The 25,936-nt window shown below is 36.1% G+C and overlaps 1 protein-coding gene across 2 annotated transcripts in view; it reads left to right on the forward strand.

Annotated features, from left to right (window-relative positions):
• LOC149785144 (uncharacterized) overlaps nucleotides 1-25,735 on the forward strand; it is a 41,967-nt gene extending 16,232 nt beyond the window's left edge. For both annotated transcript variants that reach the window (XM_089978927.1, XM_089978928.1), the window contains exons 2-3: nucleotides 19,951-20,041; nucleotides 24,809-25,735. In XM_089978927.1, the coding sequence (XP_089835053.1) occupies nucleotides 20,014-20,041; nucleotides 24,809-25,182 (402 nt within the window). In that variant the 5' untranslated portion in view covers nucleotides 19,951-20,013 and the 3' untranslated portion in view covers nucleotides 25,183-25,735. The remainder of the gene's footprint in view (nucleotides 1-19,950; nucleotides 20,042-24,808) is intronic.
• Nucleotides 25,736-25,936: the final 201 nt, after the last annotated feature.

Below are 25,936 nucleotides of genomic sequence, written 5' to 3' on the forward strand. Positions count from 1 at the left end.
CACAATTGCACAGAATCAGCAGATGTTCCAATGAGAGATTTTTATCGTGAGGGTAATAAAATATCAGAAATGTCGAAAGCGCCGCCGGTGAGTGATCCAATAACCAGATATAAGACAGTATATCTCAATGGACCTGGTGGATGCGGCAAAACGACTCGAGCGATTAATGTTTTTAGAAATTCGGATATGATCGTGCTGACACCCACACATAGACTTGCACGCGAGATGAAACAACGACAAGTACAATCTTGTACGTATCATAGTTTCTTTCGGTGGCGCGGGGATACATGGACTCCTGAGCGAATGGGAGAAAAATACATTCCTAAAATAATTATTTGGGACGAGATATGTACGGTGTCATTGGATACATTAAAAACGTTTCTTGATTGGTTGTTGACGAAAAATACCGCTATAATAATGTGTGGCGATCATGGTCAACCGCCGCCTTTTGTTGGACCATCTCCACATGATTGGTTAAAAAATTTCGTTGATTATTACGAAGAAATAGATGATGATCATAGAGCTCTCGATGCAAATTTAAAGGAGTTTAAAAAATTAATCAGATTACAATCAAACAAAATTCAGTGTGAAATAATACGTGGAGTAAACTCAGAGACCTCAATGAGCGATTTTTTAAATTTATGGAGACCCAACGATTTGATCGTAGCAAGCAGAAAAATAATCAGAGACGATTTACAACAGCAGTTATTTCAACTACATAAAGAAAAATATTCAGAATTACCCGTACCGTTGTGTTATAGACCATCAGATACACGAAAACAAAATATTAATGTTGATATTCCAGGGCAGACTGAGAAACAGATTCTCGTATTAAATGATATTGTCGCCGTTGATATCAGTGTGGTCGAAGATGCATTACGCGCTGACAAATCTCCATGGGTGTTGGGATACGCTATGACGATCCACTCGTCTCAGGGATTAACTATTTCTGACACACGAGTCTGGATTGTGGACGATCACATCGAGTGGTCAAATTTAGTCTATTTAGCGGTATCGAGGGTCAGAAAAATATCTCAATTACGTAGAATTATAATTCCTGAAATCGCTGATAAATTTAACATCATCGATGATGATATAATAAAAAAAATTAATCGGATATAAACAATCTGATAAAAAAAATAAACGCGACTTTGATCTTGATGTTGAATTTATTATTGAGTTAAAACAGCAGCAGAATAATCATTGCACAAGTTGCAATTGTATAATGTTATGGTGGTATTCGAGTAATGATTCAAGACAATTTACCGTAGACAGAAAGGATAATAGTCGCGGTCATACACGAGAAAATACCATGTTGACCTGTCTCGAGTGTAATCGACGTCGGGGTGCAGGCACCCTTGGCGCTAGTGCTAGTTAAGTGATCGCGGTGGTAATTCTGTATCCGTGGGGATTATTTGTAGTTGCTCACGTACAAATCCACGTTGAGGAGCAGCCGAATCTAATCTGTAGATTACAGGTCTACCTGGCGATCTTGTCACGGTGGATATTTTATGTGTGGTAACACTCCAAATAGGATCAGTCGCTCTCGCTTTACCACCTTCAAGTTCACCAGGCTCATATAAATATCTGACTGTGACATCACCCAATATTTTCTGTTTTTCAACATCGTTTCGTTGCGTTGGTATATTTTTTTCGTAATTGCATTAATGGGTTTCATGTTGGTTGTTCGTGTAACCTCATTATTTAGCGCAGTTATCACGTTTGGTAATCTTGCCACCCATTCACGAGATCTTTTATCTTGAATAAATTCCTTCGCGTATTGATATCCAAATAACCGCTCGGCAAGTGTTCGATTAAATCGCTGAACAATTGCCTGATCACGGTGAATTGCAATATGACCTCGTCGTATTTTGGTATTATGTTGTTTCATCAACGATGATACTGGACCAAGAAATTCCTTACCAGGATCAACCTGTAGTAGCTGTGGCCATCGTAGACCACCTCGTGATCCACCACCTCGTTGATAAATTCGTTCAAACGCATCGGCTACTTCAGATGATGTTTTCGTCGATAACGGTTCTGCTTCTTTATATCTACTTGCAACATCAACTACGGTTAACGCGTATTTGTATGTTTTTCCACGCACAGTATCATGCGGTAAAAACAGAATATCAGCTTGATGAACTTCATTAGGAACACTGACATCGAAATACGCGTACTGAATTTGTTTAGAACGTGGTAGATAAATTTGCCATATTGCTTGTTTAGATAACCACGTTTTAACAGTAGAATGTTTAACCGCTGCTGCATCAGCAAGTTTACCAACTGCTGCTTTGCCTCTCCAGTATCATCTCGGTGAATAATAAATCGATTCCATTTATATATTACCAGCACCAAGCGCTAATTTACTTTTCATCGCGGATCTTACTAACCAATTAGCTAATTTTTCTTTGATATTTTTATTTTTTATGGAATCTAGCGCGTGAATTAATTTCACATCCGCAATATGTCTATCTTGTAGATTTTTACTTTTATACGCAACATCATGAGCGTGACAAGCTCGATCAATAGCGTTTGTTGGTTCCTCGCCTGGTTTTGGTTGATCTTGATTATCGAGCCTGATATCAAGTCTGGTACCAGGACCGCAATAATTATATCCTGGTAGATGTTTTTCTCCGCTGTATTTAGCCCATGGAGCACCTGGAAACTTTGACATCAAATTAGCAACATCACCACCCCGCTTATTAGGTAAAAACGAAAATTTCTTTCTACCGCACACAGAACATTTTCGACCATACGCTATTTTTTTATTTTTTGTTATAACTGTAGCTAAATCAACAGTTGGAGTTTTAACTCTACAGCGTAAACAATATAAATTCATGTTATAATATATATGGATATAATTGATTTCTCAGCAACTCGGCGACCAGAGCCAGTTAAACATCATCCTGCGCTACCGAACTCCATCAGAATGATTATCATAGGACCATCTGGATCGGGCAAGACGCAGTTATTACTTAATTTAATAATGAGATGGTTGAAATGGGATAAATTGTATTTAGTAGCACCATCCGCTGATGATCAACGATGTTATGATGTACTTAAAGATTTTAGTGAAAACGCGCGATTACTGGACGAGGGTAATGATGTTATAGAGTTTATAACAGATATTGATGAAGCACCGTCCGTAGATGTTTTAGACGGATTTATCAATAATTTAGTTGTATACGACGATGTGATGCTAGATAAACAATCAAAACCAGCCAGAATATTTTCCCGAGGTAGACATAAAAATACAGATGTGATCTATGTTACTCAACGATATACACAAATTCCGAAGGTGATTAGAGACAACTGCAACATTTTAGTTGTGTTTAATGGTGTAGACACACACACGCTGCGAAATATTCATCAAACTTGGTGTGGTGGTGACATGGATATAATTAAATTCAGAAATTTCTTCTCACGAGCGCAAGCTACTCCGCATGGATTTATAACAATAAATTTACATGATCCAAGAACAAGATACCGTGTGGGTCTTGATAAAATCTTTTAATTAATAGCAGCAGAGAGGGCGCCTACCAATGTTGGTCGTCCAGTAATTAAACATAAAAATAAATAAACACGTAGAGTACTTTATTTTTCAGCTATCTTTTCGATAGGGTTTTATTGATGGGGTTGGTTTCAACAAAAAATAAAAACCTCCCAGGAAACGTTCATTTGTGAAAATCTGGACCTTTCTACGTGTTTATTTTTTTGTTTTATTTTATTTGTTTGTCGGAATCATTTGGTCTGTTCGCCCTCTCTGCTGCTGCATTAATTACGAAACCAGTAAATGTATTTATTCAATGCTAAACGTTCCATGTGAATTACTATAGTCTTCTTTCAACAGATTATTTCACGCGTGAATGGATAATAACTAACTGCATATGATGCCTTTGCTGTAATGGCTAAGTAATTACTGGTTTGTGACCTATGTTTCTGATGGTGGTAATACTGGTCATTACTATCTGCTACTCCAATCTCACTTACATTCTGTGACTTCCATCAGACAAGGATTCTTGCTACTTGGAATCGACAATGCTGAAATGTTCTGAAGCAATTTCTTGTACATTGGCACTTTGATAATATTATCAGTTAAAGTAAGATAGTAAAAATAAGTAATTCCCAAAACGCATATACTCCAAATTATTTTAATACATCGTACTCTTTCTCTCTCCAAAATAAGTAATATTTTGTCCTGTTCTACCGTGTCTTTTCTTCCTCTGACAAAAATATCTACTTATGTTTGTTACCCATATTTATCAAAGAAGTTAGATGTCAGAAGGATACGGATTTAAACCGAGAACCTAGTACACGATACTTTTGGCGTATATATATATATATATATATATATATATATATATATATATATATATATATATATATATATATATATATATATATTACATTTCCGTGTATTGTAATTGTTATATATCTTTCGTATATATTGAGTTTTGTAATACGTTTCATTCATCTATGACCGGCCTTAGAACAAGACGAGCAAGGTGGGGACTTGCGCTGTAACTGACAAAACGATTACGCGTTCTATAGAACTCAACCGGATGGGCCCTTTTGCCAGCGTGGCGTATTTGGCCTCGCAATCTATAAGGTCGGTCATGTATTCATCAGGTTGACAGTACATATGAATGAGTCATAACTTGCTTTAATGGCTAGTTATTGTTGTGGGGTTTAACGCCATATGTTAGCACACGATAGGCTATACATGGCGGCCAGTATTAATGGTGGAGGAAGACCCCGGGAAAACCCCGGGAAGAACCAACGACCCACGAGAAGCTACTGGCAAGCTTTCTCACATACCCACATTGGCCGAATCCTAGACTCGAACCCATGCAGACAGAGGTGAGATGGCAATGATCCGTAACGGAGACCACTCGGCCACTCAGGACCCCACTTCTTTAATGGCTAATAATGTGATTACTATTGTAGGAACCATGCTTCTAAAAGAGGTCATACTTGATATTATCGGTTGTTACTCCAAACTCACTTTTCAGTCTCGCTTCTGGTGACCCGCAATATTGAAAGGTTCTGACGCAGATTTTAAGAATAATATGAAAGGGAAGAGAACACTTAAATTATTTTATGTTCGCCTGATTTAAGGATTAACGGTTTGACCCCAAGCGGCTAATAATAAATTGCTGTCACAGAAATGTCTTTGCGCCATTTTTCAAGTCAAAGTCTTTCAGCAATCTTCTCATCATCTAGTCGACTGTCCATTTCACATTTTGAGATTGCAACCTATAGTAAAATTCACATTCTATTTTACTTCCAAGGCCCATAATTCACATTTTCTTCTCGATATATCAACATTTTGCAACTTCACACCAGCATAGAGAGAACAAATGTCCCTTGTATCGGGTTTCATACCAGAGTCCACTATATGCACCCAATACAAGTAGTGTGTGCGTGTGCGTGTTTATCTTGTATGTGTGTGTTTGTACGTTTCAAGAGAGAGGTGGAGGCAGAGATTAAGAGAGAGAGAGAGAGAGAGAGAGAGAGAGAGAGAGACGAATATAGATAGATAAGTGCGTATGTTCATCGTGTGAGCGCGCACGTATGCTTGTGAAGAGTGAAAGAGACAGATGGAGCACCCGATACTGAGAGTGCATAACACAAAAGTGGATATTTTATATTTCTGCTCAAATGTGTCTGGATGTGTGTTAATGTGTGTGTGTGTGTGTGTGTGTGTGTATGTGTGCGTGTGTGTATTTCACATAAACATTGTGAGATATTTGTCTTGTGACTTGTGTACACAAACCTTGTGAGAATAGTAATACATAGGTATGTATTTTCACATGCATTAAGTAATTATTGCACAGTTTTCAAAATTAAGAAATGCATAATGTCAAATGTCTTCCTAATGTTCGTATGCAAACATAACGTTTGCCTCCTAATGTAGGTAATGTATACGCAAATTAATCAATAGGTCCCAAGAAAGCTGATGTGTTAAACAAGTCACCTGAAAGAACCTCTCAAAGTTGTGTAGACATGTCATATGATATGACCTCTTAAAGTCGATGGGTACTTACGTCCTCCGAAACCTTCTGATAATGTTGCGTAAACATGTTATATTTTATATAACTGCGTAAATAGAATAAAAATTTAAGTGCTGGTGAGTTATTTCCAGTGACAATGCATGTTTGGTTTCACTTTAACACGCATTGAAATCATATGCTGATTTCTGAGTTTTTTAAACTTTGAGGCTGACGATGAACGAGAGCTTGCGTTTTAAAACGATTGATTTTCTTCTTCCTCTAATACTTGCCAAGAAATCACAACAATTTCTACAAGATCATCCCCTCGATGATATGAACTATTCTGGGACATCAAATACGTTTAGAACGTAAGCGTGAAGTTGCGTGCATGGGCATCAGTAAGTTTTATATTAGAATGTTGCAGAGAGTCCTGACAATATGTTCAGAAATTTACACAAATGTTTCAAAACCCGTATTAACCCACGGCTAACCTAAGATTTAATTTAGGGTTGTAAACTACAGGGCGTGGTGTAACTTGACAAGACAAATGTATCAAGTATGGCGCTTAATATAGCGAACTCTTTTCGAATAAGTAACGTAATATACCCTATTTGTGTTAACATTAAGCTAGGGTTCATTTTACTTTTGCCTACATAGCTTTTATTCAAATGTTACCGTTTTTATTCATTAGTAAGTTTTAATCAATATACGCAATTGTTAGCTGCACCGTAATAATGATTATATAGAACTAAATCTGATCATATTCTACCGCGTCAGTAATTCGAAAGAAATGTGACATTTAGCTTTGATGTTACAATAATTTATATAAGTAAAATCATACAATAAATAAATAAAACAGAAACTTGATAGTAATTTGTTTATATGGGCAAAGGTCATAAATCAAAATATGTATATAAGTGACAACTTCCAGATTGTCCACAGGATAGCCGATGCAGACACGTTTGATTACACCTTGTTAACATATCTTCATTTCACGATGGATGTTCACAGATTAGATCTAAAAAAATTTAAAGACAATTATATGCTATGACTTGCACACAGAATCTCGATTATTGAACTGAAGTTAACGAATGCATTACTGGGATCACCAAGATCAGATTTGGTTGATAGTTTGAGTGAGTTGTCTTCACATACACCACTTGGCCATAGGCATCTCTTGTATAGCCGTGACTCCCAAGACTAGTGATTACCTATTTCGATCTAATTTAAGACTCCTACTGTTTAAGTGTCGCCTAAAAGTCAATGTGGCGTGTCAAACGTGGTACGAACTATTTCATAATAACACACAGAAAATATTGAATAACAACCAAAAGAAGAAAAATAGATTGAATAGTAATGCCATTTATTTCGTACAAATGCCGATGTTTAAATATAAATGGAAATAAATGAATATTACATATAAATACGAAATAGTGAACATTCTTGATTTTATTTTCTATTTAATTATATTTAATCGGATTTTGTACGGTTGACACGCTTTAAGTCAACATATGATTAGCTCATTTCCCATCATACATTCCTTTATCACGCTGATCACGTGTACATTTCATTTAATTTGGACTGCAGAGGCGTATGCGAATACTGGTCTGTTTTTGTTGATCATTCATTTAAATATTCCAAAACCTTGTTTTGCACTCTTCCTATGTCATCAAAGATTAACGTTTATTTCATGTGACAGTACTATCAAATGACCTTCCATGGTGATAACCTTTTTGCTTTTACCACATAATCCTTCCAAGATCTCTGGGGCCATTATACTATGTCTTGATTTATCATAGAAATCATGATAAAGAAACAAAAATTATGCAATCATTTTAGAAAGGCGGCAGAGCTGTACTTTTGACCTTATAACCTTCCTCAGAGGTGGGGAAGGGGGCGGAGTGGGGGTCGGAGACTGGGGTTGAGTTGAAATTGGGAAAATGTACAGCCAGCCTACATCTCACGGAAGTCACTGAGTCTAAATAATGTATCATGAAAAAAATGTTTTTGCAGTTTCAAGATGTCTAAATTCTTTTCAATAATAATATAGTATAAATCCCTTTAATAATAATAATAATAATAATACTTTTCGTATATTAGGTCCGTCGTGGTGTTTCCTTGCACAGAAAATTAACGCTTGAAAACCATCACGGTCAACGCTCCAGAAGAATTCCGAGTTAACATACGTGGGATGAGAGAAATTTTCAAAATTGAAAAAAAAAAATAAATAAATAACCGCGATGGAAAACCTGTACATGCTAAACATAAAAATCCTGGAACTTTACCAGGAAACCAATCCTATCGAAGATTATCAGGCAGTGAGTTACAAAAATCTCAAAGATTAAACACTCAATAAAACAGGCAACGATACCATGGAGGGTAGCTTTGACATGGACGGGCACCTCATCGTCAACGTTGATACCACGACGGCGTCGTTAGGCAACAAAGTCCCAAGTTTCGAGCACCTGACAGATTACGAGCTCAAGAAATCAGGGTACACGATAGCTGGGCATCTCGCCATGGATAGGTACATCATCACTGGATTAAGAACCACCTTGGTGTTTGAAGCAAGATTACATCCGAGTTACAAGCAATTGACTGATTATCATGCGGGTCTATAACCGGAGACATCAACATCGATTATAACAAAATTTTCATGTGGTCGACGCCCATCAACGGATTTTACGCCACCAATAAACACTACGTAGATGCGCGTCGAGTTCAAAGTAAAGTGGGCGTGATACCCTCACTCACCTCCAACACAGGGAGTAGAATGGGGTTTACCGCGTCGGCCTCTTCCGAATACGTGCCTTCCACACATCCGTATTTCGCTTTTGATAAACATGAAAATTCATCCAAAGGTATCACAGAGTGGATCACCTTGGGCGTCTTCTCAATTTTTGGCTTCAGATCACAGCTCCATTTGAGTTTGCAGTCTAGTAATTTGATTATCGTGGCCGTACCAGCCGCACAGAAAGAATGACCAGTTGGTGTTTAGAGGCTAAAAAGAACAGCAGAATCCTCATGTACCATTTTGCACGTAAGCACGGCCACCATCGGATCCACCGTCCAGGAATTCACATCGTTTAAAAATATCATGTACAGGATTTATTGCGTCGCGGCCAATCTAGGGAATACCGGGCTGAGCTATTTATAAATGTTATCGGTGAATTATACCTTGTAGTAATATTTTATGGAAACCAAAGGGTACAAAAGATGACTGGCGTTGTAGGCGTAGTTTGTGATCTTATGAAACTACTTTTTACATGCAGATAAACCCATGAACACCAAAATCAAAGACGCTTATGACACCATATAAAGATAAAAGCAAACGAGAGCAGTATTAGAAAACAATCTAGTCCAATTCGCACAGATTTAGGCCCCGTGGTTAAAATTATGTATCCGTGGTAGAATTAAGACAACCCAGTTTGCAAGAGGTCATCAATAAATGAAAGGCCGTGGTGACGTTCAGCAACGATAGAGAATCAACCGCGAGTTCCAGGAAAATCAAAGACCTCATCAATTACATCGTGCACGAACATCCCAACATCGGGATGGCTGGGGTTTGTTTTTTGCACTATTACCACGTTTGGGGAAAAAGCCTAAATCGTGGATAAAATCAACACTACATTTCATGAGATTTATAAATATTATAGTACGAAACATTGCCAGCTGGATAATGTAGCAGCATCATATTTATTTTTATATTCGCTAGACTTAAAAGTTACCGCAAACACGTTAGGGGACATGATACATTAAACCAAATAACTGAAATACCTGATCTATCTGAATTTTGCAGACATACAGACGATGCCACCATAAATGCAGTGACAACTGGTACATTAAATGTAGATATTATAAGGAAATATTTAACAGAAAATCTCCTCGAGCTCGAAGTGCGATTCCAAAATTTAGTGGAGGCAGAAGCGTAAAAGATAAACCCATCATCAATTTTAACTTTATCAGCAGGCAACTCGATCATGGTATCAGACAAGAACTCATTGAGTTGAACACCATTATCATAAAATGTGTACGTGTACAAGAAAACGTACCAGTATTACAGAAGAATCCTGACTGATGACGAATTCGCCCATAGCGTTAACCAAAACGTGGATTTTATTCTCGATAGCCACGGCAATTCTATCATGCTCCTTATCTCAGGCGCTGGTATAGTGTTACAATCCGTGTTAAAAAGCTAGAACCAACTTTGCAAGTATAAAAAACACCACGAAATACGCGTATATTTCTTACAATTAGATTCTTAATTGGATCACGTCGTCTTTTCCGCGGTACTGATCTTACCATGCAGGATTTGATTCACGAGCTGAGCTCATGACCTCATCACCTAATTCAGCCCGATTTCCGTTGCGTGATATTAAAAATTGTATAAGATAAAGTATTCTAAGTTTTATAATCAAATGAGAAACGGACGTTTATGGATTTGGATAGGGATATTCTCATCACTCCATCACATACATATTTGATCAATGCTAAATTAATTTCAAGATCTTTAACCGCTTTATACATTGACGGATACTTTGTTTGCTCACCCGTCTCTACGTTGGCCGTAATCACAGAACGTGTATTTTAAAGGTTTGGTTGCTTCTCCTCGTTTCATATTCTCGTTCTGAGTGACAAGATCTAATTTCGACAAGCGGTTAATGAGCGGATCTTCGTTCACATGGTCAATCACGTATCCAAGTGGAATCATCCCTTTAAGCTTAAAGAAAAACGGTGTCGATCAATTTTTGCGTGTTTTACTTGTAATCCTTCACCTGGTCCGGGAATAGCCATCGTTACTGACAGGCTGTAGTAGCAGTTTTTTTTTTCCAACCTGAAGTGCCTGGCGTTACCATCCTCGTCACACTCCTAGTTATTAACTACCCTGTTATGTTTTTCACTGAGCCATTATCTATTAAAATACCATCCTGCATTTTTGTCTTATTCAGCATACCATTTCACAAAACCTAGCCACGGACCGCTCTATCACGTCCCTGTATGGAATCCTGTCTACGTGATGAAAAAACGGTAGCAAATAGCTTAAACGGTAATACAGCTACGACGAGCTCTTCTGTATGTTTCTTCATGTGAAACTCGACCATACAAAAACATCGGTACGGTATTAGAGCGTAAAAAACTTTGAACCGTGGAGTGGCTAGATTTAACGAGGATTTTTACCAAACCGGCTTCATGAGAGGAGCCTAAGTTAATAGACAGAACCATTTTGTCCTCACCGAAAAAAGAGATCATTCTTATCATGTTTGGAGGATCCTTGTACTTGCCATACTATTCGCAGTACGCTTTTTATCACATCAAGGATAAAAATCCAACTGGTCCATCTTGCATCTGCGGAAAGCCACGTCAGTAAACCATAATCTGCCACAGAAGAAACCTTTAAGCCGGATACTAAGGCAATTAATATTCTGGAAGCTTGCCCACATGGCGGCGAAAGGGACATTTTAATTCCAATCATACAATCTTGTTGTCAGTAATGTCAGTAACCACCAGATGATGATTCACGAGTTTCATTTTGCTATCCAGCACATCATCCACGTTGTAAAAAGGGCAACAACACCTCACGGAAGCTATTTCTAAGCCACCAATAGTAGTTTCCATGAGATGATACCATTCATAGGTATTCTGCTTGGTCTTATGTTTGCTGATAAATTGGTTTAATTTTTGCTTCAATCTTTTTTTTAATTTTCACTGAAATATAGGTGGTAGCCCTATTAATGTACCATCACTGTTTTATATAACACAAGTAGTATAGGTAAGGACCATACAGAGCGATCTACCCTTTGCTCTTTACTTCATCAATGATACCTTAAATATAATCCCATAGGTTTACCAGAGAAGATCACAAAGTATTGCCATACCTCATTTTACCTATACTACTCCCTGTTAGAGGAGAGTCATCTTGGGCAGAAGGCTGCGACCTGGATCAGTATTCAACATAACCGTTATTATCATGCTCCTACAGTACACGTCCGTCAATCTGACATGGACATAAGCGCCTCTAGTACATTCATTTTATTTTCTTGGAATATACTGTGGAAATGTATCACAGACACAATCTTTAAGGAGTGTAGTTTGAGCAATTCTGCAGACCGATCACTAATATTGCAGTGCTGTATACTAGTTAGGTCTCTGTGCTATTTACTTTGCACAGCAATGGCTTTTATATACGAGTTATTCAATTCTACTATGCGCTTGCCGATTCTCAACGGAAAAAGATATTTAATAAAAAAATGCATAATTCTGGAGTGCCGACTCTCCAAGCAAATTGTACATTTCTCGCCCTTATACACGAACCAGCCAAAATCGATGGTCGCCAATATTAAAACTACTTGAAGAGGAGCTTGCAAATATTTGAGAGGCTTCACATTATTATTATGCTTACCAATACACAGAGCCATGTATGGATATGTATATAACAAGTCATGAAATAGTAATTAAACATGGCGTGGCTTTTATATTGGCTTTTTACAGGGGAAGTGAGAATGCATTTGTTAACATCAGCATCATCAACTTCAAGTTTTTTCATTGACTTTGTAAGTGTTGGAATGGCAGTGATAGTGTTATACTGCTGATTAGAATATCTCCGAATCGCGTCGAACTAGAGGAAAATGTTAGTGCTCCTAGTAGTTTTGGAAACGTCGATGACTTACTTGGTCGTACATGACAAACGAAAGTGAATATTAGTGGCATTTTCATCGAAAAGTGTGGTTCTCCAGAGCAATATATTGTGTCTCAGGACACGTGGGTATTTGTATATTTAGAGGTTGGTTAAAGAAAATAATTATATCAGTTTTTGAGAATATAAGATCTAAGTTTGCAGTTGTGCTCAGATATAACTTTAGAGGAATCATTTATTTAATTGATTGAGTGGAATTACGAAGATCAAGTGAAATCGTATATATAGGCTTTGTAAACTAAGTCTTTATTCCTGTTTTAAGTTCAGTCTGTGGAATCATTTACTGATAATTTGAGACGAATAATTTAATTCAATTATCCACTGAAATTACAAAGTTCTCGTTGACTTTTGGACTAAATTACGACTTTGGAATTATATAATTGTGATACATCAAAACTTGTGGTACACCAACATATTCAAGATTATTGGAATTCATTAGGAACATTTTATACTTTTTTTTACTTGTGACAGAACATTTAGGATTATTAGGGAATTAATTCGCAATGTTATAAGTGACTTTTGAATTTTCGCTTTGTATCCTCAGTGAATAAACTATTTGTTGAATTGTACTCAGTTTATTAATGTTGTTTCTTTTCTTAATTAATTTAAGACTAACAACATGGAAAAATGCACGACATTTAGGCTGGGTCAGCTGCATTTTAGCGATTTGTTAGAGTTTCTAAATTCCAGCCTTGAAAAGCTAGTTCTCGATTGTTTTACAATCAACAGTCAAATATGGTACCACTAACCCCGAGAAGCTGAAATTGATAACTAGAAAATGTGTGTATCCCTACGATTAAATGACTTGATAGGACAAGTTTACTGAAACCTCGGTGACTATCATAATCTATATTCGAGACGTTATAGCCATACGTGTGTACAATCTCCTTCCTACTCCCTATGTTTCGTCACCAGGAATGGATTGGGATGCGCTGCTGTAAACCAACCAAGGTTGTGTTGGAACTCTTCACCTACATAGATTGTTATCTGTTTATTGAAAATTGTATTCGTGGTGGTATCCCCATGTCGAGTCATCGCTAAGTGCACGCCAAAGGTCAGAAGATAGATGGGTATAGTACTGCTATCGGAAGTAGTTACCTAATATATCTTTACGACAACAACCTTTATGAGCTGGAAATGATGCAGACTATTTCTGTTGGTGTAATCAATGGGCCAGTCTTGTAGAATATTTGCTCCTCATTCGGTACGACACTAACGGTGATATCGGATACATTTTTTAAGTTGACCTGTAGTAATCAGACGAGATTCAAACAAACCGCTGTGATTATCCTCTAGCACCGGAAGCACCGACACGTGTATGAAGAATGTACCAAGCTAGTACCAAACCTGGGAACTAAAAGCATCTTTGTAGTTCAAATACGCAATTTGAAATTTTGTCTCGGGTCCACAGACTGCTTACGTTTCGCCAGAACGCATGGATGGCACATTATATTCAATTGAATACGGATCTGAACGCAATGGTCCCGAACGAGTTTGAGAGACTTGTTCAAACTCATGAACAATGCTGTGTTCGGGAAGACTATGGAGAATCTTTAGAATCGTATTCGCATCGACTTTGTCAAGAATAGTAATCAAGACAAGATTAGAAGACTTATTGCTGACCAAGCATTCGAGTCTCGAAAGATCTTCGATCGTGCATTCGACGCTGAAGCTCGCAAAGCCTAACTACACTGGGGTATCTGTGCTGGACTTGTTTCCAAAAATGCCCATGTACAGTTTTATTATGATAAAATCAAACCTCGGTACTGCGACAACTTCAGGATGCTGTGCACGGACACTATTCGATGTCGATGCGTGTTACCACCAATGATGTGTACATGAACATGGACCAGGTATTGCTGGTAAATGATTTTGACATCAGTGAGTATCCGAAATATCGTCCTCTGATTTGTAACAAATATAATCTTTCTCGGTAAGTTCAAAGATGACTGTTCGAGCAAGCTTTTCGAGGAAGACGTGGAACTGCACCCAAAATATATTCGATCGTCATCTGACTGCAGAGAGGTATCTGCTCCAAAAATACTACGAACGCAAAAGGGGTCTTACACGTAATTTAGCAATAGGATTTTCGGCACGAGATGTCTGTGGAATATCTGAAGCAAAGACGCAAATTCGCACACAAGGCAAATCTAATCTGGTCAAAGAAACAAAGAATGGGTACGTTTGTCTCTGCTTGACACCAAGAGATATTTCAGATGGAATTACTATTTATGCATACTGCCACGCAAGATCTGTTGTTAGTTGCGTGTCAGTGGGAACGACTTGCAAGTCCTCTCGCACAAATGATGTTTGAAGACCAAGACTATTTATCCGAGGTCAAAACAGACATGATCTATATCTTACAACGATATGCACATGTGTCTCAAGCGATTCCGGACAACTGTAATATGTTAATGATAGTTCGTGGCATTGGTCTCAAAAATATAAACTGGACTTGTTATACAACTCATTGCTCGTGGGATGAAATTTGGGATAGGTTTGCGAATGCCACACAGGAGCCCTATGTTTCCTAACTATTAATTGGACTAGTCGACACGTAAGTATTGAGCTAGTTTGGTCTCGAGAAGTTAAAGAATGATGATAAATATAATGTCAAAAACAGAAAACACTGGGAACTTCCTCGTGGTTACATCGATGTCCGCGATTGTATCAAATGCATGTTCCAGTCGAGACCAATTGCACGGGAAGATTGCCCAGAGGTTTTTCAAGGAACCAAGACGTGAAAATCACCACTGTCGTTGCGTCTTTTACCGCGGTTGGCCTAAAATTCAATCGCGCCCATTTCGGGGAATCTAGCAAATAACTCGGTTGTCTTTTCGACATTGCGGTACCACAGGGGAATTTTGTTGAACTTCTCACTGGCGTATACGATCTTGAATTAATACATAATTAGATCACATATGTGACCGGTAGAGATTATACAATTTACAAAAGTATACATCTGCCCACATTCAGATCTACCATCTTGATCGAATCTCTAACGTACCAAGTTGTTAATGCCCAGTCGTTGTTAAAAACAGTTCTTTGCTTGTCTGAAGATATTAGATTCTGCAAAAGAAATATTCTGTGTGCAGAACCCGATGGTACCAGTTGCAATTTCGAGACTGATATTGTCAGGATCACCATCACGACTCCGGTTAATCCGATATGGGTCGTCATCATTAGTAGCCATGAAGCATCAGCCTCCACAACACGAGTCTATCACGGTTATATATTGTTTTGGATTTGCCGTTGGCAATTTGATACCGATTACTTCCATGCCAGTGTAACTTCCATGCAACAATCTCTTTTCATCTTTATGGACCATCAAGGAAACATGGTGGACCTGCCAAGGGAGACCTTAACAAGTGTACATTAGAGAGTGACCCGATATTTAATAAAATGACAATCGTACATGGACCTGTAATACCCGTGCGAGTTGCTACTTGGCTTAGTTACGTGGCTTATTATCGAACAGGCCTTGGCTTTGTTGTACACGGAGTGTTTACCGGTGCACGATGGGTGCTCGCGGACTCCTTTTCCCATGCTGCACCAATCAAGAAATACGCTTCATTGCAAGTCGCTGTTAGTATCAAAAACCTTGTTGCGGATCAGATGAAAAATCTGTGATTGTGAGCGGTTCAGTTGGTTCTAGATAGACTATAAGAGTGACTCGACAACCAAAGACTATTAGACTAACCTCAACGGCAACAATTCCAGCCCGGACAGTAAAATGGTAAATAAAGCCGCTCAGAAACGTTTCTCTGATTCCTTGATTGCAAATCTGGCGACGGGAAGCGGATTACGGTTGTCTCGCAAAAGGCATTAGATGAACCATGATGTATAATGGCTCAATTTAACAATGTATCGGATTCAGCGTTTGATATAGATGCGACGGTGTTGCGAGATCGAAGCAAGCAATATTAACAGTATTGCTCCTACGGATCCAAACAAGAAAGTGCCAGTAAAATTTTATGTTCATGATACATCTTGGTATTTTCTTCCATGCGAAGCATTCTTTAAAGTCCAAGGAAAGTTGTACAACTCAACCATGTTTCATACGGTGCCAAGAACAAAGTCAATTTTGCTAACATCGGCATTTTTTTAACAGCGCACGTTATCCCATTGACGGAAAGGAAATCGAAGAAATTCTTGACAACGTCGACATTGCTACAACAATTCTTATATATGCATGTTACAGTGCTGATTACACAAGGTCTGTTGATCCGTCTATGATGCTCGTTAAAGACACAATTGACTGTCCGGATCATGTACAATATACTTTTGGCTAATGCACTGTCGCCCGATATGGTTATCAGCAATCCAAATTTTAAAGGCGGATTAGCACAGCGTTGAGTCCAGCTTAATCCTTGCGTGGAGATTTTCTGCACAATTACACTCTCACACATATTCGGCCTTTGTAGACACTTTTCCTAAGGTTATTTTCGGAGACAAACATACAGTCAAGTTAAACAAAAAGGGTAACTCTAAGGGTAATTCGTTGTGATAGTGCCGCAGTTCCCAATGCAGATAAAGTTGTATTATCCAAATTTACATCAATGAATCCATCTGTGGCCACATACTCACGTTTAAAATTCATGATGTCTGGAGTTACGTGAAAACACCCGACCGCTAACATCACAACCAGACCTAAACACCCACGGATTGTTTCTACAACGATGAAGTTTTATTCACAAACAAATCTACCCAGGATGAATGCCCCTTTAAGTATGTTGCAATAACATTATCTCAACCATTAATTCAAAACTATTAACTGTTATTGATCAAGGACGCACCTCTTCAGGTAGCATTGATTGGACAAAGACCAGAACGATCGTTTCAGACACCATTCAAGGTCATAATTTAGTTTGTTTCTATATGAACGTGGTGTCAGGCCTCCAGAATGCACAATCGACTGAGACTTACATAGTCCTCATGCAGAATTGTTCTGTAATTAGATAACAACTGTAAAAGCTTACAAAGGTAATTGGTTACAAGTGCGTGTGCGCGTTGCACCCGATATGGACATGATTTTTGTGCAATAATACTACACGATTACATTATTAATGAAGAACTATGATAAACCCTCAAAGTTACCGACGCGAGAAACTAAACAGCAGCTGCACGATGAAACCGCTCTACTCGTAAAGTGAAAGCTCATGTGTGTGGTCGTAGAAATTGCTTTATTAATCGTAACGGAATCCACCGTTAGTCTGGGTGTGGTGTGAATCAGTATTAAGTTAACTAGCATTGTTACATCATCATAATTGTTGTTTTGAGACATATCAGTAGTAACCTATTTTTCTGGCGACTCTGATATAATCATATCGTCACGGCTGCATTCGCGAATACGTGTCTATTGAGAACTTTTCGCGAAGGCACAGCGCAGTCTCAATACAAGTAATAAACTCGACTCGATGGCTATGGATGGATTAGTTTGACATTGTGGGTAACGTTCACGTGTGGGTGTTCGCTCGCGATATGAGGACAAAGTAATGGATGGTAGAAGACTGTGACTTAGTAATGAAAATTCAAGACATATATTATTATATTACTTATATGAATATGGAGTCTGCTTTCGCTCAACGTGTAATTTTCCAGCGACTGCATCAAATATTTACTTGTTATAAATATGTCTTATGTGCAAATTCCCTGCGGAGACCCGTTCCGATATGTTTGATTGTCGACCTATGAAGGGGATAATAATAAAAAGTTCAAAATAAAACGTTTCTTATACAAGGTCTATGAAGAACGATTATAACGAATATTGAAATACATTTGAGAATTTGGCAATTTTTAATGAATAAGATTTGAGAAGCTATACACATACATATATAACACTCTGTAATTTATATTTATAGTCTGTGAACGTAATGTGCTCTAAGCTAGTATTATAGACATTAATTAAGGTTTTGATCTACAAACTAGTTTCCATTTTCTAGTCTTTGAAGAATTACACCCCTGACATACACATGCGACTGAATACGTTTGGATCTAACAAAAATTAATCTAGGTCAAACATTTCGGGAAGATTGGTTGTGTTCTGAAATTTCCAGTCTATTCTTTGGAAAGGAATAACGCGATAGTAAACGCACACTTCCTTATGTTATATTGTTACAGGTCATATATATATATATATATATATATATATATATATATATATATATATATATATATATATATATATATATCGATCACTGTGTCGCATAAGACAATAAGTCTCCCATAAATACACATTTGCCCAGTAACAAAAAACAAAAGATATAAACTACCTAGTTCTAAGAAACCAATCACCCAAATTGTTCTAAGGCATTTCCAAATTATTTTCTTTGCTTCATTCCTTGACAAATGTCGCAATAAATCCAGTCTCTATGTCCAAGAATATTAATTTTGAGCACATTGTATTTCGAGAAAAGAATAATGTAAATTAAATAGTTCCACCCGAATCAAAATACGTTTTCATTCATCATGCATCATATGTTATCAGACACATGCTTCTTAACATTGACGATTATTCCACAATGCTTTTCAGATGGCACACATGCCAATCAGACGCATGAGTAATGTATATTTTTAACAACCGACTTCGTATCCTAGTGAAAATTTACTGGACTTTTTATTGAACCAAGCATGTGTACTTAATTTGGCTAAGAAGCAAATAAATGTTTAATTTAGGTGATTAAACTCACACAAATTTCTAGTAAGTTCTCCCGTTGTGGGTGCAATCACTTAGAAAGATTCATATGCTGTTCATTTGAACTGATTAACAATAGACTAAGGTGAACATCAAATTTAATTGAAGTGGTAAGTTCAGGAATTCGTGTTTGCTCAGTTCATGTCGTAATATTTTGATTGAATTTGCAGTTAACATATGTATGTATATATAAGGTTTAACAAAACGTTACCACAATGTTGACTTCTTAGTGCCGATTGAATTTTATGTTCTCAAACAGTTGCAAGAAGTTGCACAAGAAAAGACACTCTTTGAAGATGAATCTTTCTAAACGAATGTAAACATGTAGTACTACGAGATAAACTGTGACAGGTAAAGATATTATAATTCTGTAAGCCATACATAAAATAACAGTACAAACTTTAAAATCTGTCCAAATATAAGAAAAAATCATTTTCATAATAACGTGAAATTCATGATAGGCACAGTTGGCTGCAAATATAAATGGTCCTAATTAAAACATTTATATACATATTCATTATTTAATCATTCGTAATTACTATTTCGATTGTTCTCTTTTACCCCAGCGACAGAAGTGATCTTCTTGTAAAGACGTGCCAAGAAACTTGAAGTTTTGGGAAACGTCAAAAATGTCCGATAAGGATAAAGAGGATCCAAGTAAGTAAAATAATTCAATTTATAGATTTGAGAATGCGTATTAAATGCCAGTATTCACTACATTAGCTCCTCCGAAGTGGTTTCGCACGAGAAATTCAAACTGTTTTTTTATTTCGTAGACGGACTCTGAATTCGGTCTTATAGACATCTTGGATAGTTAATCTGGCAGGTTGTTTCTAAAATATTATAAGCTGAACAATCCATGAACAATATATTTTGTATCAAAAGTACAAGATTATTATGATTGGCACATTACAGAGTTATAAAAGGATTTTGTGAGTAGGTAAACGATTGTTTTCTACTGAATGAAATAGTCTAGCAATCTTTTTTCCTGAGTGTGACGTGTGCATATTTAAATGAATACTGCAATCAACTACCTTCACTGTTTGAAAGGTTAGCTTTTCTGAACACAGAAACTGGACGGTAGTAGATGGAAACTGTAAAACTGCAGACAAATATTGTGTTGTAAACAATAAACTGTAAATAACTCCGTAAAATTAATCTCAAAAACAATCTATTCACAACACTGGCAATATTTGCCACGGAATGGTATAGAACCAGTACGCGAACATACGGACTTGATGAGATGCAGGCACAAAACAAAGTATGTACGATACATAATATAGAAAGAGAAGAATATGGAAACCAATATATTATTTACAGAGTGAACATGTGTAAAATTCAACAGGACACAAAATGGCATAATCGTAGACGGAAATACTCTGTTCCAGAAAATAATGCATTTTGTAAAAGTCTGAAAATAAAACTTTATTCAGACATAACAGCAATAGACGTTCCAGAAGCAGTACAAGAGCACCAAAGTTTAGAAGAAAATATACCCCGACCCTCCAGTATTTAAGTATACAAAATCCTATACAGTCTTAATGCAGTCCTAGCGCATAGCATTATTGTACTAAGAACGCATTATTAATGTATTAAACACGTGGTATTAATGTAATGAAAACATAATATTGCTAATATATAAAATTTTAATTTGCAAAATGTTAGTTGTTAGAATATATTAAGCTTTTTTATGTTGTACGAAATTCTTAGCATATTTGTGTTTGCTTTTAATTATGCTTCACTTGCCTTAAATTGCAACTTGAATTAAGTATATCTAAAATATAAAAGTAACGTGTATTTTAAATATTTTTTATAACCAATTTGTGGCAGTTGCGTTTATTTTATACTTTTTAAAAACTTTTATTTATACTTTTAAATACATGTTGTAAGAAAGATTGCATTATATATTAAAGAGATAGCAAGTCAGGTGCCAACTTTAGGCTTTGCGAATGTTGTTGTAAGTCTTTTATCTGGGTATCTGTTAAGTCCAAAAGTATGTGAACCAACCTACTGCTTTTTGCCTGATGGTGTTAAACATGTTGTATATTCTAAATCTGCAATCTCTAAATAAAAAGAGAGTTTATTCCAACACGTTTATCTTGATCTGCTGCTGTATGGCCAACATAATCTTTTACATCGTCATTTGTCCTGAATGAAATGACCCTTAAGTACTAAATCATCATTCATTTCTTATTTGCTAAATATCCCTGCAAATCCCTGTATAATATCAAAGTCCAGAATGTAGATATTATCGTTTCCTATGTGTTATAAATATATAATAATGAATGTAATAAATTGCGTAATTCTACAGCTGCTAGCTCTGCTCTATCTTATAATGTTTACCTTAATTTACATAATTCTACATCTGCTAGATCTGCCTTAAATTGTGATTGATTAGGTATACTGCATGCGGAATATGTGTACCTGCTCCTTTTTGGACAAGGCTCTCAATATAACATTCATCTGCAACACAAAGTACTTAATCGTAATACCGTGTCTCTGCAACATATTCCACCATCTTGGTGGTTGCTTAACTTTAACACCGTGTCTCTGAAAAATCACTTTGGAAGTATAACCTCCCATTCTGTCAGTTAGTAATTTATTTTCTGTTCGCATTCTCATGTTAAACCATAAACTAGAAATGGTACATGTATTTATTTACCAATTTGCATACTTGTATCAGAAATCTTTATTTTAACTCCTCCATTTATATAGCAAGATTTATTTTAATAATACAATTAAGTATTCTTTATTTTAAGATCGCTACTGATACTTGTAAATGCGTGCCCTCACGACACGACATATGTATCTCGCATTGTGACTGTGAAACAGTAATTTGACGTTCTATCCTTAAAATGGGCATATAACTCAAGTGTACCTTAATAATTGCCATTGCTCCCAAGTAAATTAATGAGCGCGGAGATGTAAGAAAAATGCTATATTCGCTACAATGTTTTTTGCTCAAAAGATATTATAAAGCTCCCAGGATAAATTATTTGCAAAACAATTAAATCGCTTAAAAGTGAAATTAACTATAAAAATGCTACATTATTATTATTTATAGTACAAATAAAGCTTTTCTTCTGTTCTAGTACCTTGCTCCTCTGGATTACAAAGTAGTTTATATATTTTATATTTATTTTATTTTAAGTGAGAACTCCACATGGAAAAAATATATATTAAAAGCTTGAAGAGACACAGGAGTTGATGCATTTGCAAAAGACTTGATTGGATTTAAAGGCCACTTAAAACGATGTTTGCTTGGTGGGAAATGTATTCTTATATTTAACTGGTATATTAGTATCAAAATTTTCCCCACATGTCCTCTTGCAAAACAATAAGAATAAGTGTCTAATTGATGCAAGCTATTTTCTACCTGTCATGGTGGTCCAGCCGAGATGGGCCTGTGATTAACTGTTGAAAGAGTGTGGTTTATATTGAGAATAGTACCTTGTGTTTCAGTAACGTTACTGTTTGTTGCCTGTATCTTTGTTTCTTCGATTTTTTATGGATGCTGAAACTTACTCGGCAGTCTGTACTCAGTATTGCTGGTGTGCGGTAGACATACATACTTTTGCTTGTTCTTAACACCGTGAGCCAAGGTTTCTTAAATAATATCTATTTAGGACGGACATCTGTTAGACATAATTCTGGTTTGCATTTCAAACTTTTTAAAACTGTATAATGAAAGTCGCATTGTGTATTTTTTTCAATATATTTTATTCATTTTGTGCATTTATTATTATTAATATTTGGGTAATGATGCTAAACGTTTCAGACAATGACGAGTAGACTGGGGCTTTGAAAATGATACTTTGCGTAAAGTTCTTATTGTTTTTCAAAAACATGCTACCATGCATTCCCTGGAACTGCTGAGGATGGAATTAAGTTCAGACAAAAACATGAAACAAGAAGATGAAGATGCAAATATTAGACTTGTATAGCATGGACGTTCTGAATTAAAATTTTGACAGTAAATGTTCTACTCACTTTCTGTTGCTCAATCTAGAAGAAATGTTTCGAATATGATGGAGCAATTTAATATTGTAAAATAATTAATTAATTAATTAGTTTTGACAAAGTTTCATTCCGTCTCCTCGTGTTATTTAACATCATTTCTCTATTTCCAATCCATGAAACTGAAATGCGAGAATTACTTAAATAAATCTATAGAATGATGATCCTGCATTTTTAAAATATCTTAGTGTACAATTTTCTCAATAACAGGTGCAATACAATATTAGTTTTAACAATCTTCTTTCTTTAAAGGTAATAATTTAACATGGGGAAAATTGCTCTTTTAGTCTGTGTTTTAATGACATTGGAAGTTTCACATAAGTTGTATTAAAAAAATACAAAGTTTTCGGCTAATTCATGTGCGCGTATTGTCATTACTAGTTTTACAACAGAAAGTATATCAAGATTAAGTTGCTGAAATCATCTAAGTTCCATACAATCTTAATCACATTTTAAGTGCTAGTTTTATGACATCAGTAATAAAAATGTCGTCATGAAACCAACAAATATATTTTCATCACGATTCTGTGTAATAGAAAGAGCTAAAACCAAAATGTATCGTATAATTCAACATATAATTCATTTCCTTAGAATACAAATTGAAAATTTGAAAAGATTTTTCAGTAATGCGAAATCACAAAATAATCCAAATAGTTTCATCACCAGCCCTAATGAATACATTTCTGAATAACCTTAAGTGGTATTTCAAATAAGACCCAACGCTGAAAGTGTTGATGTGCCTGTAACGGCCTGAAGTGTAATAATGTGCTAACAGTTTGTAAATGATTCACAGTAATATAATACAAGATTTCCTTGCTTGAATTCACTATAATTCTAAGTTAATGTCTCTGTCCAAGAATATTATTGAGCACTGTATAATTCCAGAGAATAATAAATTGAATAATAATTATTGCCCAAATCAAATACTGAACACAACAAGATTGATTCTGCTTCAGAATGTTATAGCACGAATAAATAGTTTCTAGACTATATACATAACTAAGACACAACAGAAACCGGAATGAATGACAAATGTTCATTTCCTTTACAATCCAAGTTATAATTAGACAAAATATGTAACTTAAATTATAATAAAGAACACGGTAAACATTATGTCTTTGTCTCGGACAATGATGACGATCGTAATATTTAATCCACACTCCTAGGAAAATATGAACAATGTATTATTTTTGTAGTTAGGAATAACATGACCTTAATTTTGGACAAGATCAAGTCAACATTACAATTAACCATAGCATATAATAGATTTAAAAAATAAATATAAAAAAAATGCAAATTAATTAGACATATCATTGTCTATCCATTCAGCTCTTTCTATAAAAATTACCATATGATATTACTTTATTTCCAACATACTTTACTGAATATTTTTCAATATATTTTCAGATAATCTTTACCATTACACTTCTGAAGAAGGATACGAAGGGATTAAAAACGATGGAAAAATTAATCCTTCTGTTAAGAGAGATGATGATGTCGCCTATGGAGACAAAAAGGTATACCTGACCTCGCGCAATCCAGAAACAAATACTTCTAAAGAGATAGCAACGGGTAATTATGATGGTACACCACAGTATGCAGAGTCAAAGTTGCCATCTACCAAAGTTGCCATTGGATTCGACCGCAAAGATATCAAAGCAACAGAAGTAGATGCGGATCGCAAAATTTACACAGTTGACGGTGGCCTAGATCTGTCTAAATCTAAGGCCATTTATAAGCAGCAAAACGATGGATCTTACAAAAAAGATAAAGGAAAATGAATTAACGAATATCAGCTGACGTATCCATGTGCCCCTCACCCCATCTACCACCAACTGTCAATTAATTGTTTTTTTATTTTTAAAATACCTTAGATATCTATTTAGTCTTGTTCCTGGCCGGGTAAAGTGTGAATCGTCATTTAAAGTCACTCGTAGTGCTTTGCTTCTTTGACTGAAATGGGGAATTTCGCCAGTAGGAATTCAATTTGTAATACATTTATTTTTTGTGGCAAATGTGTTTAAATTGTAAACATAATCTTAAACGATTAAAATGGGTCGCTTTTTATGTAATAAATTAAAACAATGTACAACGGAATTAAATAGGTTTGACAGAGGATTACATGTCTTTGTGCAGACGTGGTTACTTTGGTTCTGGCGATTCGTCTGTTACATGTCTCACGAACACCTTTAATTTCAAAGCTTACTCTGCTGAAAACTAATAATTATGTTATTTTTGATTCAGATAGGTGTTCGCAACCCTCTTGATGGAACAAAAAGGTTCGGAAATTTAATTTGCTTGGATGATAAACACATAAAATGTTTCAAATACAAACAGTCTTGATTTTATCTTTAGATTAACATCAACTTTTTCATAATCTTTACGTCTCTCTCTCTCTCTCTCTCTCTCTCTCTCTCTCTCTCTCTCTCTTAAACACAAGTATGGAAGCCGTATGCGCGTGTATCGAGATGCTAAGATTATTTCTCTCTCATAATCTTGTTTCGTTTTCATTGCTTGATGAATCATAATTCTATA

Source organism: Sinohyriopsis cumingii, chromosome 13, assembly GCF_028554795.1.
Source record: "Sinohyriopsis cumingii isolate HCF-2022 chromosome 13, ASM2855479v2, whole genome shotgun sequence".
Taxonomy (NCBI): domain Eukaryota; kingdom Metazoa; phylum Mollusca; class Bivalvia; order Unionida; family Unionidae; genus Sinohyriopsis; species Sinohyriopsis cumingii.